General features: G+C 37.3%; 2 protein-coding genes across 4 annotated transcripts in view; both read right to left on the reverse strand.

Moving 5' to 3' along the window:
- scyl2 (SCY1 like pseudokinase 2) overlaps positions 1–9,417 on the reverse strand; it is a 23,388-nt gene extending 13,971 nt beyond the window's left edge. For both annotated transcript variants that reach the window (XM_027153939.2, XM_027153938.2), the window contains exons 1-7: positions 9,261–9,417; positions 6,140–6,339; positions 2,659–2,816; positions 1,620–1,764; positions 1,221–1,370; positions 735–956; positions 113–229 (exon numbers count right to left, since the gene is read on the reverse strand). In XM_027153939.2, the coding sequence (XP_027009740.1) occupies positions 113–229; positions 735–956; positions 1,221–1,370; positions 1,620–1,764; positions 2,659–2,816; positions 6,140–6,316 (969 nt within the window). In that variant the 5' untranslated portion in view covers positions 6,317–6,339; positions 9,261–9,417. The remainder of the gene's footprint in view (positions 1–112; positions 230–734; positions 957–1,220; positions 1,371–1,619; positions 1,765–2,658; positions 2,817–6,139; positions 6,340–9,260) is intronic.
- Positions 9,418–9,708: 291 nt separating this feature from the next.
- On the reverse strand, positions 9,709–15,655 carry depdc4 (DEP domain containing 4). Of its 2 annotated transcripts, none has more exons than XM_027153866.2 (9): positions 15,560–15,655; positions 14,205–14,619; positions 13,978–14,129; positions 13,375–13,567; positions 12,870–13,105; positions 12,465–12,607; positions 11,600–11,725; positions 11,396–11,474; positions 9,709–11,272 (listed from the first exon to the last, which is right to left on the reverse strand). In XM_027153866.2, the coding sequence occupies exons 1-9, from the start codon at positions 15,636–15,638 to the stop codon at positions 11,073–11,075; spliced, it is 1,623 nt and encodes a 540-aa protein (XP_027009667.2). In that variant the 5' UTR covers positions 15,639–15,655; the 3' UTR covers positions 9,709–11,072. The 2 variants fall into 2 exon arrangements, with proteins under 2 accessions (XP_027009667.2, XP_027009668.2); XM_027153867.2 differs by having other exon boundaries at positions 11,091–11,252.
- Between the last annotated feature and the right edge of the window lie 1,277 nt (positions 15,656–16,932).

A 16,932-nucleotide genomic window follows, 5' to 3' on the forward strand; every position in this document is an offset into this window, starting at 1 on the left:
CTGTTTCTTTTGCACAATGCACCTTGTCCTACCCGTGAGATTTATCGAGCTGCTAATAAGCTGGTGTAGACGTCCTGCAGTAAAGCAAACGGGTTCGAGAACAGGCTCTCACCTTTGTCATCTGGTCCGCGTCGGGTCTCACGTTGGCTGTGACGCTCAGCAGCATCTTCACGTGCTCTTTCACTTCGTCTGGGATCTTACTCAGCACTCCTGGATTCAGACGACTCAACTGAATGAGATGAAGAAAAGAGCTTTCAGGTCAAATAATTAGCTATTTATATGTCGGGCTCTAGATACTGTACAACCAAAAGATATTAACTCACACTAGAAGTCTGAGGACTGACTACCAGTACCGTTTTTTTATTATTATTATTATTATTAAAACAAAGGAGAACAATTTTGGAACCAGGGCGAGCCAAGGAAGAATTACAAGTCGTTACAAGTCTGCATAAACACCTGTTCTACTAAAATCTTCTGACCCATCTTCCATCTTGTGCTGCATGAGTCTTGCATGATGTCAGAAACTCAAACAAACAACTTAGTCTGGATGAGCACAGAGATTTAGCCATATAGAGTTTGCACAAGCTTCCCTAAATACTTCAGACCAGACATGCTGCGTCCTGAAGGATTGAATAGATTTACAATAAATAAATAAATAAATAAATAAATAAATAAATAAATAAATAAATCGCCACACCTTGTTTTACATCAAACACTTTAGGATCTAGTTTCACCTGGTCTAGTTGCCGGCTGAAGCTCTTGAAAATATCCTGCTTATTGACATGAAACACTGGCTTCCCCTCATTGAAGACTGCATGTATGACCACGCCCAGTGAGTACATATCAGAGGCGGAGTCACAGCTGACTGACAGGATGTACTCTGGAGCCACGTACTCCGGATTAGGCAGACAGAGAACGGGTAGGTTGGGGTCCCATTCTTTACATACGTATTTGGGCTACAGAACAAAAGCAAACACAAACCAAATTATAGATTTTTTGCATCTGAAGACAGAAGATTCCACACCATTACATCATATCCTGTTTAGTAAGATGGGTTAAAGATGGTAAAAACTTGACGTGCATTAAAAAGCCTCCGTGTGACATTACTGTATGGATCGCAAATACGTTTGACATTTTCTGCACTTTCTCACTATCGCTGTTATATAACCAGTCAGGCGGTTATTTCTAGTGCCGCAGGTTTTATATGAAGTGGTCGTGACCTCGGCATCTGACGGGTTGCTGGAAGAGATGCTGAAATCGAAGCCCATGATTTTCCAAGCGCCGCTCTTATTCAGAATAATGTTCTCTGGACACAGGTTACCATGCACCATCTTCACGCCACTGTGTAGGAAGGAGAGGCCCTCAGATATCTACAGAGAGGAGACACAGAGAAGTTTCTGTCAATCATATTCAGCGAGGGATCGGTCAGGCAAACTAAACGAAAAAAAACCACACAGGTTCTCAGCGACCCAGTAGGATAAGCAATGTAGAGGGTGGATCGAGGTTTGACATATATTCCAGGTTGTTTTGTACGAAATTAAGATATAGACAATTTTTTCTTCGACGAGTAAATAAGTAAGAAGTGAATACATGGAATTCACCTTCATGGTTTTTCTCACCTGGAGTAAACCATACTTTGTCTCCACGTCGAAGAGTTTGTGATCTTTGATGTCTGTGGGGACAGGACTAGGCAGATTGTCCCACTGGCCCAGCACATTAGCCAAGCTAGCAAACACAGGCTCTGTGCAGAACGCCAAACTGTCCCTGAGTAAAAGAAGAAAGAGAGAGAGATAAAGCAAGAGACATTCAAATAACATTTCCAAAATTCAGCTGATTGATGTAGTATGTTGTTAGGATGATGCGCACTACATTTATTTTTCACCTCAGAAGGTTGCCAAATCATGCTTTCTCACAAAGATACAAACAATACAATATTTACACAGAGACAAGGAAATGTGGAAGAAACACTGGTTGGAATGATGCAGGTTTTGACAACTGTCTGTTCTGCAAAGAGAACCTGTCACGTCATCTCTTATAGAAGCATTGTTATTGTGCTACCTTTTTACTCCCTCGTCCTGTCACACAAACAGATATATGACAGATCTGGGATCAGAAATCTGTTTACAAGACACCAGGACAACAATTTGACAACAACCTGCTGTATCTCTTTGCTGAACCTGCTGAACTCCTCCGCTGACACTGTGCCTCGGAATGAATTGGCCAACAGAAAAAAAGTCAGGAGTCATGGTTTGAGAAGTCATGCACTGTGCAATAGGAGTAACCAGATATGGTTTGTAGAGGGTGAATATGAGGTGATGGACATCTTTGTTCCCTATTCTCTCTTTCATACATGTATTATTCATAGTCCCTTCTCCAAAGCTGAGCCATGCCTTCTGATGTAGCTCTACGAAGAAGAGCCGCCATTACAGCCAAGAACTGTGTTCAGGCAAAGAGCCAACGTTTTACTGTTCATGTTTTATAGGTTTCCCTTCGATTCTCACTTCATTAGTGATTCTGCTCTTACAGTATAACTGTTATAGATTGTATAACAAGCTTTATTTCAAAACGGAGCTGATCTATAAAAGGGTATGTCGTAAATTCAGTCTGTACAGAGTGTGTGAGAGTGTGTGTGTGTGTGTGTGTGTGTGTGTGTCTCACCTGGACTCCTCTAAAGGATGCTGAACTGTGAGAAGACGTGGGTGTCGTAAGCGTGTTAGCTGCTGAACTCCTCGTTTGAGCGAATCGATGATCTGGTCCTTCTCAAACTTCTGATATCTGTCAATAATCTTCTTATCAAATACAAAAACTGCTACTTCCTGCATAAAGACACAAGATTTCATGAGTTTTTCCTCCATGTTTCGGACTCATTGACAAAGTTTTCATGGAACGCAGTTATTTGAAAAGCCAAACGGCTTCCACGTCACTATAACGGCTCGAATCATAGGTCAAAAACCTATTTATCTTCTTATTTCATATTGTTCAATAAAATACAGCATCGTTTATCTTTCCTCTCATTTTCTCATGAACAAAATCTCATTCTTCAGCAAAAATAAAAACAATTCTATCTAAAAGGTTTAGTGAAGGTGTTTCAATAGACCTCTGTTAGGTTACTAAACAGGCACATGGTCTCTTATAACACTCAATTGTTGACCTTCGGCTTGTGATGACATAAATTTGCATTATAACTGAACTGTGAATGTCATTCAAACAGCCTATTGTTAATGCTATGTGACTGTCTATCATGGTGGACAATATATAATGCTATGTGACTATCATGGTGGACAATATATAATGCCATGTGACTGTCTATCATGGTGGACAATATATAATGCTTGTGACTGTCTATCATGGTGGACAATATATAATGCTATGTGACTGTCTATCATGGTGGAAAATATATAATGCTATGTGACTGTCTATCATGGTGGACAATATATAATGCTATGTGACTGTCTATCATGGTGGACAATATATAATGCTATGTGACTGTCTATCATGGTGGACAATATATAATGCTATGTGACTGTCTATCATGGTGGACAATATATAATGCTATGTGACTGTCTATCATGGTGGACAATATATAATGCTATGTGACTGTCTCTCATGGTGGACGATATATAATGCTATGTGACTGCCTATCATGGTGGACAATATATAATGCTATGTGACTGTCTATCATGGTGGACAATATATAATGCCATGTGACTGTCTATCATGGTGGACAATATATAATGCCATGTGACTGTCTATCATGGTGGACAATATATAATGCCATGTGACTGTCTATCATGGTGGACAATATATAATGCTATGTGACTGTCTATCATGTTGGACAATATATAATGCTATGTGACTGTCTATCATGGTGGAAAATATATAATGCTATGTGACTGTCTATCATGGTGGACAATATATAATGCTATGTGACTGTATCATGGTGGACAATATATAATGCTATGTGACTGCCTATCATGGTGGACAATATATAATGCTATGTGACTGTCTATCATGGTGGACAATATATAATGCTATGTGACTGTCTATCATGGTGGACAATATATAATGCTATGTGACTGTCTATCATGGTGGACGATATATAATGCTATGTGACTGTCTATCATGGTGGACAATATATAATGCTTGTGACTGTCTATCATGGTGGACAATATATAATGCTATGTGACTATCATGGTGGACAATATATAATGCTATGTGACTGCCTATCATGGTGGACAATATATAATGCTATGTGACTGCCTATCATGGTGGACAATATATAATGCTATGTGACTGTCTATCATGGTGGACAATATATAATGCTATGTGACTGTCTATCATGGTGGACAATATATAATGCTATGTGACTGTATCATGGTGGACAATATATAATGCCATGTGACTGTCTATCATGGTGGACAATATATAATGCTATGTGACTGTCTATCATGGTGGACAATATATAATGCTATGTGACTATCTATTAAGGTTTGAAGAAATAAAGAAAATATAAAGACAAAAATATATTTGTTCAACATTTTTCCCTAAACAATGTGCCAAGCTGCAACAGCACAACGTAAACCAGTACAGATGCATTCTCTTTGCCAAGATTTATGAACTAATATTATTTATTACTCATGTCACTATCGTCAGCTACACCATGACTGGATCTGTCGATGTTTCTTAAAACAGAAAATTACAAGGAAAGAATATTCAATTAAATAAAATAGGCCTCAATGTTTCCAATAAATGTACACTGAAACTGTGTCCAAAAAAAAGCTTTTGTTAATTAAGTACTTACATAATTAAATAAAAAATTAAGCCATAAAGCTTTTTCTTCTATTCTTATAACAAAAAAATTTAAACTCTTGGCATTAATAAAAATCACAAGAGCGTCCGTAGAGAACACGGAGACAGCTATCAATAAATAAATATTACGTTTATAACATCCAGCTATTATTTTCCAGAACACGTTGCAGTACTTCAGCTCTGTGCTTTAATGCAGTTCACGTGTACAAACAGGGGATTTAGGCTCAAACGGCTCTCGCATAGGTTTTCCCGCAACTAAACACCACTTGAGATGGAGTGGGACTGGACTGACGAGGTGAGAGAACTGAGGGAGACAATACAACATGCATACACCCAAACTCAAAACTTTTTTCTATTTGAGTTGCTTGTTTAAGTGTCTCGATTCAGCGTTTGCATCTGAATCTCTACTCGGTGTCCTGCGGTAGTCAGTAGGTGTGATGGAAAAAGCAAACCATCAGTGAAAATTCAGTTTTCTGGCAAACAAATTGTAAATCATTCAACGCCGTGTTCGCTTGTGTCCCTTTAAAGTGTGTCGAATATTTTTCAGCTTTTTCATTCAGATTTGAAAAGTCAAAACATATCATTCACAGCACATGACACGCTACAGTATACAGTCTAGTTTAAAAAGTAGCTCAAACACATTATAATATTGTAATGGAGTGATGAACTTTACTGTGAAATACACACACACACACACACACACACACACACACACACACACACGCGCGCACACATTTATGAGAAGTGTCACGTTTACATTTACAGCATTTGGCTGATATCTTTATGAAATGCTTTGAAGTCTCTAGCAATGACTACATCGATACTGGTCCGATGTGTCACGGACTAAAAATACCATTAGTATAGAAGCATTTTTAGTTGTATTTAACTGAAATAGCTATAAACACTCTCCGGAGAAATTAATGATCTCCGCTCCCTCCTTCCGAGCTTTTTTCTAACGGCTCTGTACGCTGCAAAAAAATGGCCTCTTAGCGAAACATCTTATCCTGACATATACTCTGTACTAATTAACTGTACAGTGAAAACAATGACATTTTAGCAAATGATATTTTAAATCCAGTCTAATGTTTCTTATTATAAGATACGATACAATATACCACAAATGAAATGATTGTAAGCATTTTTTATTACATTTATTATTTTTAAGCTTTTTTTTTTTTTTTTTTCAAAATAATCTGCCAATAGAACAAGAAAAATAGGTTTAATAATCTTTTATTGTAATCTTAAAATAAGAAGTATTGTAGCGTTAGTCTTGTACTTTTGTGGACCTGCTCACAGACAGTTGATTTTTGTGTCCACTTCAACTGCTCACCTGCTTGGTGGACTTCTTCGTGCCGTTGTAGATTCTCCAGCACATCCCCGGACCTCCGCTGGCGATATGGCGGCCGACTTCAAACTCCCGCGTTACAGGGTTTCCCATCACGGCGCTAGTGACGTCAGCCGTCACCTTGGTAACGGTGTTCTTTAACTTATTGAGCATGGACTCCATGGTTTATTCGGCTGTCAACCTGCCTGAGGATCAGAGAAAAAAGCCTGTTACAGTGCAACAGCTGCAGACACACAAACCTGCCAAAGCGGCCAACAACGTAGACTGTGCAGTAAGTAAGTGTGCAGTAAGTGGAACAAGGTTAACTACCGATGCTCTCTGTGTTGAGCTGCAGCGCCTGGGCACAGAGTCATACGGAGGTGCTAAGCAACGCAATGCTATGTGCACTGCTCTCACACACACCTCTTCACAGCCAAATATCTCACTTCTGGAGTCTTTCACACTTGCTCACGCACCCATCTGCTTTCTCTCCCTTGCCTTTCTCTTTGCGAGTCAGAAACAAAGGTCTTAGAAATCCCTGAATGTTTAAACAAAGCCTTTACCTCACTGCACAGAGGCCTTTGGGAATACAATGGTGGAGCAGATATGAGAGGTTCAGAGAATAATGACCCTAAATCGACGTTAGGAACTTCTGCATCCCACTTCTGCTGTATTTGTGTGTATATATATATATATATATAATTTGAGGTTTATAAAATTTAGCACATTAGCAACATGACTTAAGCATTTGATTGGAAGTGTTGTGTTGTTATAAGAAATGAATCCAAAACCAAGAGGATGCAGAAGAGTATACACTCGCATGATTTCTTGTGTGTGTGTTTGTGCAGAAGAAGTGGCCCTCGATGCGTATCTAATGTGCATCAGGAAGATTTAAAAATGACGTTCATGAGACGAGACAGCACATCAGACACAAAGCCTCCCTGTCGAAGAAAAAGCACGGATGTCAAAGTGTTTGTATTTTGTTAGTGACAGTCTAGCCAGCTAACTGTGTTGAGGGATTTTAATTCAAAACTTTGATCTTATTTATTAAAGCATTTACTAATAAAGAAAAACCAGAAGTACATCAAAACTGAGCAGAATATATCACAGAATAATGGTATAAAATAGTAAGGAATTAATCGAAGCTAGTTTGTATAGCAGAAGTAGATTGAACAGGGATTAATGCAGAATGTCAGGATAGTGAAAAAACTTAAAATAACTTAGTATACATTTATTATAAAGAAGAAAATGTCAGACATGGATGTCTTTAGGTTACGTACCAAAGTTTTGTTAAAGTACAAGTCGACGCAATGCTTAAAATGAAAAAAATCTGAGTGGAAATATGGGTTAGGTAATTCACACCCCTTCTGGGTGAAAATATATAAACCTGGCAACCCGTATAGTTACTAGTGCTATTGAGTGCCACGTCTGTATACAGTATTCGAGTTTACATGTCAATATGTGGTCATTCGAGCAGTTGACACATTGATTCAAATCAACAGGTCAGATCTCCTACAATTTGTAAAGTGAATGTAGCCGGAGCAAATCTGTCACAACATCTAAAAGAAAACACAACCTAGGGTTTAGAAATGAGCTTGCAATACACCGAATGCTGTTTCTTAACTTCAAAACAAGCTTCACGGAAGCCTTCTCACCAGCATGATCAGTATCAGAGCTTTCTCACATACAGGACACGTCTGAGGTCTGCTAAAGGAAATAAAACACTACAGCAGGGTTCTGTAGCAGATCTGCAGACTGTCAAATGGCTGTTTTCACCTCTTTAGATCGCACTGATTGTTTACAAGGCAGACGAAATACACAACGAAAGCAAATATGTCTGGATCAGACTAATCGATCCTCACATTACTGCAATAAATAAACACAATGTTCCTGTTTCAGATCAGAATTTACAAGCTTCATGTCGTGTTATTTATAAATCACATGCAAAATAGTTCACGTATACTTCTCCCCTACCCCAGTCCCAAACACATGCCTCATCAAAGACACAAAGCTGACCAAATGCTGTTATGCTCATGCAAAATGCATTATGAGGAACACGCTCTCTGCCCTCTTCCACATATACAGGAGCTCACAACGGCACCAGCTAGGGTAGTCTCGAATTCTCAAACTATCCATTTGCAGACAATAGGACAAACGTTTTCATGCTGTGTCATTTCGAAAGCCAGTAACAGTTTTACGGTCGGGTTTGCAGATCCGATGGAGCCTGTCCTGGGAAGATACGGTACAGTGGGTGTGAAGCAGAATGACAGTAGATCAGTTCAGTACAGTACAGTTACAGGGCACCATTTTTGCATTTAACGAACATTTTTCAAAGCCAATTCCCTTTTGGACTTTTTTTTTTAATCTTAGGAAGAACCAGAAGGAAATTCCAGGCATAGAGTAACCCAGGGACCCTGGAGCAGTGACGCATAAACAAGCTTCTGGAAACCCCGCCCCCTAAACATCCCCGCCATCTGATTGGTTTACGCCCTTCAATTAGCAATATTATGACGTAATAATGAGGTTTGGCTGCGTCAAAGGTGATTAGGAGTGTAGATGTATTAGGAGGAATGTACTAGAGAAATAATAATCACCGCTTCAGATACATGTAGGTAATTTTAAATGTGTAACAATTACGCTTTAATCCGTACTTAATCATTTTACAGATAATTATTTCTTCACACCATTTTGGGCTTCGATATTCAGTTCAAAACAAATAAAACAAACAAACAAACCAAACATAACACAAATAAACAGTTAAAGCCTGTTTAGCTAATCTTCCTTTATCTTTGAGTCAGAATGACACCTGTGAAGGTTTCCGACATTTTCCACCTGCTGTAAAATAAACAAAACTAATTAACTTCACCAAGTGTGATCATGAAAAAAAAACAGATTAAACACTGAACACATTATTTTTAACGCCGTCACTAATACAATTACAGCAACGTGTTAATTGTGAATCAGGTTCATCAACCTGTGCTAGTTAGCTTAGCTCAGCTTAGCCAACACTGTATCGATGCGGAAAACTAAGCTAACTAAGCTAACTAAACTAGCTCGTCAGACAGAAACATATATCCACATATTAAGTAGACTATTATATACAGGTTTGACAGTAACTCATACTTACTATTTATCCGAAATGATTTCCGCTTTCGATAAACAGTATAACAGGAATATCAACCGTAGCCGTAATCAGTTACATCAAAACAACCCGTGAATTGTCATTCTGTGAAGCGAGAAACACTCAGGCTGTGTCCCAAACCAAACTGTCACTATCTAGGGTATAAGCTAATGGCCTGAACACCCTACCTAGTGCAGTATACAGGCAGCAGTGTGCTGTTAGAGGCTCGCCCACTTGGACCGTGACACAGTTTATTTCCGCTTTTAAATTTTACTAAAACAAAATTAGGACTGAATTAGGATTAGAATTTATTTTATTTTATTAAGACAAAAAATATTTTACAAATACAATAATAATAATAATAATAATAATAATAATGATGATGATGATGATGATGATGAAAATCAATTAAATTAACAAATCAATATATAAATTAAATGGGGGGTTTTTTCAGTACACCTTGGGTCTTTAATCAATAATTATCACCAAATTAGCTACAAATTATTTTTATTTCAACTACATTTATTCAAAACCATGTAATGACACTGTTACAGCACTTCAATTAAAAGAAATCACATAGGCAAACTGTCACAATGAATCCTGCCTATATTATGAGTACATAGCAGATTGAAAGTGCTACCTTGTGGACACGTGACACCATCACACACATATGTTGTCACAACGCTAGAAGTAACCAATTTTCCAGAATGTATTTCGATGCTGTAGAATTACATTTCTTTATATATGATAATAATAGTAAAGCAGGAATAAATCCGGAATGGGATTTTCAACAAGCCCATATGGGTGTCATGTTCAGGTGTCCACAAACATTTGGCTGTGTAGTAAAGAAATGTCATAAAACAAGAATGCAACCCTATTATTACTACACAAACTTATTATTGCTGCACTACCAGTTCAATCTATGTTTAAATTCTACAATTTTTGCACCACATACAACCAGATAAAATATTCACAAAACCTATAATTACTGTTAATCAAAAAGCATGTATAGAATTAAACCTCACTATCTTTTGAAACAGAAAACAAATTTCTTTTTCTACAATTTCAGTGTTGTGAACCATTCAAATAAATTAAGTACTATAAATCAGAAAAAAGATCATTTTCTACATTAGAAAACCATTAATTAAAGACAAAACATAATATGCACATCCATAAAATCATATTTCTACATTTACTGTTCAGTGAATCTACTACTACTGCTGTTTAATGAAACCTTAAAAAATAGTAACTGTTTTGTTTTATTGAGCACATCCCTGACTATTTAGATTAGATTAGATTCAACTTGTATATTAGATTAGATTCAACTTGTATATTAGATTAGATTCAACTTGTATAAGTTCATTCGTTCAAGTCATTCTCAGCTGTGGAATATTTGCAAAAATAAGAAAAAAAATGTACAAAATCAGTGGTGAACAAATAAGCAACAAATAATCATTGTGTACCTGATACCTGATAAACATCCAAACAAGCTGAACAACTGCAGTTTCCTGTGAGATTAAATGACCACAGAAGTCAGTAATAGTAAATATTCTATAGTAATATTTTCGCAACAATCAGATTCATATTTTCTCGATCATAAGTTAAAGATAAGTCATTTGATGACTTGTGTGTGCATGTGGGGCGATCACATTTTGTTTCAAAGATCAGTGTGAACTATCAGTTTGTCAGTGTAATACTACATCATTAGGTTTGCGTACTAAAACAGATCTGTTTCTGTTTAAAGCATAAACAACTTATGGCTATGTTTTCGCCAAGTAAAAGAAAAGAGCCTTCCTTGGAGAAACTATGCAGCGTGTTCTAGAAGGTGGAGGAGAAATGGTGGAGAAACACTGCTGGGTGGTGCTTCTGAAATTCCTTGATGAGCCGCCTCCTCTGTTTGATTGACAGATGGTTACTAAGGGTAATATGATCAATGAGCTGTTTCAAGCTCTCGAAAGTGTACTTCTCTCGTTGTTCCTCAAATTGCTGGGTGGACATCTGCTGACAGAACGTGAACACTAAACAGCAACACAGAGAGAAGTACCACCACAGCACATATTAGAGTTCCCCTTATATATCCCCATATTAGAGTGCACATATTAGAGTTCACAGAGCATGGGATACGCAAGGTGTGAACTTACATGCTACGTTATCTGGATCTCGCCCTTGCTGCAGAGTTTGTAAGGCCTTCCTCACCGCCTCGATCAGAGACACTGGGGTCTAATTTTGTTGTGCCAAATCCAAACAGAAATAAGAATAGGCTCAGATGGTAGGATATGTATGAACCTTCAAAAAGCAAGCCAGTTGGTTTCAGGTTTAAGCAGCATTAAGCGGAGTTATAGTACCTTAAACAGAAGTAAATGGTGGTCCATGAGAAACAGTAGGAGCTGCTCACACTGGGCACGAGACACATCTTTACTCTGAAGCACAGCCTTCATGAAAGTCCTGCTGATCAGGGTCCTGTTCTCCATCTGCTCCCAGATAAACAGGATAGATTTTCATTACATGATTCTGCAACAGGACTTGAAAATGGCCAAAAAAACTTTGGTGTCTGAATTTTGCTATACTGCTAACAATAAAGTAAACAAAGTTTAGTTTTGTGCAAACTGCATACATTAATACATTAAAGATATTCAGTATCTCAAACCTTAAGCAGGACAAACAGTAATGTTTAGGCTGTTTCATTTCAAAGGATGCTGCAAAATCTAAAAACATTATTATAGCAGAATTGTATTCTTCCTCAGAACATTCTGTAGGTGTCACGTTTAGCTAAGGTATGAGACTGCATGGATACAGGCCTGAATTTATATAGAAGCCGATACAGCTTTATTACAAGTTTATTGTCAGTCTGCAAAGTGTTCTGCAACCAAGTTTGTGCGGAAAAACCTCATCGGAGGAGTTGAGCTCTGTAAACAAAATGCCCTCTCTTTCTAAAACTGAGTTGAAGGCCAAGGACCTGCCTGAGCTCAAGAATGCAAATTATATTTTTATATTTTGAATTGTAAATTATACAAGCATTCAAATGATGAATTTTTTTTATTAATTGTTTTTATGACCACGTGTGTACACTAGGGTAGGTCTGGATCGAACTTGTGTATATTTTATTCCAAACTAATAAAATTGCTTTGGGAGAAATGGCATTTAAGCAAAACACAGATGTTTGTAATCACAACCATGACCACATCATAAATTAGTAATAGATTCTGGTACTGTTTTGTGTAGCTGGAAGGCCTTGGGGTTTGCAGCTTCAGCCACAAATCTCAGGAGTCGGCGCAGTTCGTTTCTGGAGCTGGCATCCAGAAGTCGCAGACACAGCTGAGACGCCTTCAGAGCATCGTCAGACCTGCCTGAGTCTGACACACACATAAGTATAAAATAGGTAAGTATAAAATATCACATTAAAATTCATTCACACAAAAATTAGCATTTGCATTTTTCTGGGCTTGTTCATCTCAGTTTAATATTTTATAATCAACGTAACACATTAAGAACGCCACACAGATAATATCCCTTTTTGCATTTTCTGTCCTAATGAGATTTAAAAATATGTGCTTAAGCAGGAAATATCAATCCATGATCTACACTAACTGCTACAGTGTTCTGAATGGCTTTTACCTTGTAGTTTAAGGATGCCTGCATGGATGTCCATGTAACGCCCAGCCAGCAGGGGAAATCTCTCCTGACTGTTGTAATACTTGGCTATGGCATCGAATAAGAGTTTCTTGTAGGCGCGCGGCTTCTCGTCACGCTCCGCAGCATGTATGTGAAGCAGCTGCTCTCCTGTTGCTACTATCACCTCATCTGGGAACAGCTCCAGACAGTCTGCAGCTGCCATCAGCCACGAGTCCAGTCTTTCAGACACAAAGACAGAAGGTGGATGTGTTTATGTTTCACAACATAGGCAGATTAAATATAAAGGTAAAACAATAAATCTCTAAGTGACAACTATCATTATCATTTATATTCAAGTGTAAGGATCAGTGCTGTTGTCTGACTTTCCAATCCTTTCCAACAATTAGCTGCGTCATCCAATGGAGATAAAATATTTCTGCTTTAACTGAACTTATAGCTAAAATTTAACTTTTGCTCAATACATAGGAACGTCGTATTGGACACTGACTCTGGCAGGTTGAGGATGTGGGACACTTCCCTGTCCACACAGGTGTTGGAGATGACCAGGTCATGGTTTCTCAGCAAACGCATGCGAAGTGGAGCGGGTTTTGAGGGTGATGTCAGGATGCAGTCTAACACAGGCACCTCCACTAACTGCAACAGCTGGAGGAGGGTTTGTTGTTTCCAAACTTCCTGTACCACTGCAAAAAAAATCAGTTCTGTTACTTTAACAGGATTGCAAATCCTGAGCATTAGTGAAAATTAAATGCCTTTTTATTTTTAAAAATGATATTGTAACCAAATAAAAGTTTCAAAATTATGTTATTGAAAGAAACTCAGGCATTATAACTGGGGGAAATTTGAACAGTTGTAGAAAGATTTTACTATCACATATTTGTTTCCAAACAATTTTTATATATCCAGTTTTAACAAAAAAAAAAAAAAAGAATAAATAAACCCCACATTTTTCCTGTTGTCTCAAATTTTCAAACCCCACTGTATATAGTACAATCATATAAATGTATTTGTTTTAAGGAGATTTGTCAGGATTCTTCTGAATTATACAATTTACAAAAGCAATGCATACCACACTTACAGAGACACAACTCACCTTGCTTTGAGAGGTAGGTAGAAGATAAACCGACCCGATTAAGGCCAGAAGGCATTGACGGCTGGAGGTTAATGGTTTTCAGTATTCTCTCCACCCTTCTGTCTGAGGATCCCAGTGCCAAGGGGTTGGAAATTGTCTTTAAGTCATCAAACCTTTAAACACACATGTATTATAAGCAAAATCAATTCTTTTCAGGCTGATACAGTATTATCAAATTACTTTCTGACCTAGAGCTCTTCTTCTTCTTCCCATTTTCTTTCAAATGGGTTTCATTCTCCATATCACCGCAATGTTTGGCTGATCCAGGAAGGCCATCAGAATCCAGAAAGTGGTAGAGACTGCAGCCGGAGTCCTCAAAGGCCAGCTCTTTTTCCCTACGAAAGAGTTTCACACCAACAGGTTCAAACACCCGGGCATCCATGAGGGCCTGGCAAAGCCTGACAGCTTTGAGGCGGGTCACGTCACTGGTGCAGAAATAGATGTTCTGCATGAGATGACTGAGAACCACGTCGACAGCATCAGAGCCGGTGAAGCAGTCTCTGTGTACTCGCAAGTGCTTTCGACGATGTCTGACATCCACCTGCATCTGTAAGGCCTCTATGATGTTACGCCACAACTGTGTTGCTCTAAATGGTCCTGTTACTGTTTATAGAGAAAAAAAGGGAGAGTCATGTGGAATATTCAGCCAGGACACATTCTGAAAAACATTCTGTCTTTTTAGCTATCCACATGGGTCGGAGATTCAATTGAACCATTTTTAATGCTTTACATTAAGCAGCATACATCCATTCTGTACTGCTCATGCTACACATGGTTGTAAAGAGCCTGTAGGCTATCCAAAGGGACTCTGTGTACAAGGCAGTGAACACCATGGATATGGTGCCAAAACAGCACCAGGCACAATCACACACACACACACATGTTTGCATGCGACGGACAAGAGATGCCAACCTACAAGACATGTTTTTGGACTCTGTTTAGAAACCAGACTAAACAGAAGCAACCCCTGAAACATGGAGAACGACATGCAAACTCTGGCAACCCCAGAGATGTAGCCATGGTAACCGCTAGGCCACTTGTTTGTAAGCAAACAAAGAAATGTCTGAGAATCATGATATGATTATTTTATTATAGAGCTCATCCATAATCCAGGATGTATTCTGGCTTCACTTCCAAACAACCAACCAATTAATCAATCAACCAAACAATGATACAAGTGTTCTGTACTTCACTTTGCTTACAGTGTACTAGTAAATAAGAAGTTAATAATTGATTTATATACATTTGAACACATTAGTTAAATAAATACAATATTTACTGATTTTACCTAAAGCTCAGATTTTCTTATGTTGACACAAAGACAATGATATTATTAACAAAGGGGAGACAGGTGTCTTGTAACTGGGCCATTAAACAATCTGATTTACCCTATATGACAGGATTATAGATGAGTTATAACGACTCGTTGACGGTTAGCTGTAAACACGTCACATAGCGTGATGTAATAGGATTATCAAAAAAGTTAGCACTAATACATAACACTTTATTCATGTGAACTTCATTCGGAAAAAGAGAAAGCCACCTGTTGGAAGCGTCTTTCCGTTGAAACAAGTCGTTTGACTGTTCAGCTTTCTAAATCTAGGAGTCAAATCCACCGCCATCGTCAAACAGGAAGTGACGTCATAGACACGAGTTAAAAGACTTGAGGTTGTTTTTATATGTTATATGATTTTATATGTTTTTATATGTTATATGTTTTAATATAAATTTCTTTTTTGGCTGTTTGTTTGTTTGATTGTTTTTCATTTTTATTACATTTATTTATTCGGAAAGTTTGATGTCCATAAATTTAATTGGTCTGGAAGGAAACCAAACATCCATTTTAAGCTGGAAATTTTAGATTTTTTTTTTTTACAATGCTGTTAATTTCTCTTTTTTAATTTAATTTTATTGTTTTATTTTTCCTTTTTCTTTATTTTTATGTTCTATTATTGTTTTATGTTTATTTTATATTACCGTATTAAAATTTGAATGCTATGTCACTGTATTGTGTTAGGTTTATCATTTGTTATTGTCAAACTGGTCTGATAACAGTTTCAGTTTCCTTCTGAACCATATTAATAATTTTATTAAAATGTATTGAAATACATTTACACATCATACTGTACACAAACCTTAAAAACAGGACTGAAAATTGCACAAACGTGACCAAAATTACTACTGTTACTGGTAGAAATGTAGTAATATATGTACTAGTGCTAATTTCTATAATACTGATAATGCTAGTTACTAATAATACCACCACTGCTAATACTAATACGACCAAAATTACTTATACTACTACAGCTGTCTCTAATATTTCCAGCACTATTATTATTATTATTATTATTATTATTATTATTATTATTATTATAGTAATAATAATACTTACTGCATTGCAAACAAAAGAGCTTGTCTCACTTTGCAATGGCTAGTTGTGAATATATTTGTCATATATGCACTATACCATAAAATTATATGTTTTGTTGTACTTAATTAATAACACTGAGAATTCAATTCAATTCAAGTTTATTTGTATAGCGCTTTTAACAATTGACATTGTCTCAAAGCAGCTTTACAGAAAATAAACATAGAACAAAAGGTTAATAATGTATAATATAAAGATTAATATAAAACAAAAAGTCTGAGGTGACTCATGTGACTGTGGTGAGGAAAAACTCTCTTAGATGGTAAAGGCAGAAACCTTGAGAGGAACCAGACTAAAAGGGGAACCTTATCCTCATATGGGTGACACTGGAGGTTGCGATTATAAATATACAGTCTGACGAATGTTGTATTGACAATGAGATTGTTGTCCTCAAAGACCACATGGAGCTGGCATCTCCTCTATACATAATATAAACCTATAAAACTTCTTCTATCACTGCTTCATAAGGGTCAAAAAAAAATGTAACC

The sequence above is a fragment of the Tachysurus fulvidraco genome, chromosome 19, assembly GCF_022655615.1.
Source record: "Tachysurus fulvidraco isolate hzauxx_2018 chromosome 19, HZAU_PFXX_2.0, whole genome shotgun sequence".
Lineage (NCBI taxonomy): Eukaryota > Metazoa > Chordata > Actinopteri > Siluriformes > Bagridae > Tachysurus > Tachysurus fulvidraco.

Coding starts and splice junctions, on each gene's coding strand:
- depdc4 (XM_027153866.2), bottom strand. CDS start 15,638: ATGGCGGTGGATTTGACTCCTAGATTTAGAAAGCTGAACAGTCAAACG. Junction 14,130..14,204: donor AAGAAGAAGAAGAGCTCTAG/GTCAGAAAGTAA, acceptor GTGTGTTTAAAG/GTTTGATGACTTAAAGACAA. Junction 12,608..12,869: donor AGGCATCCTTAAACTACAAG/GTAAAAGCCATT, acceptor TGTGTGTGTCAG/ACTCAGGCAGGTCTGACGAT.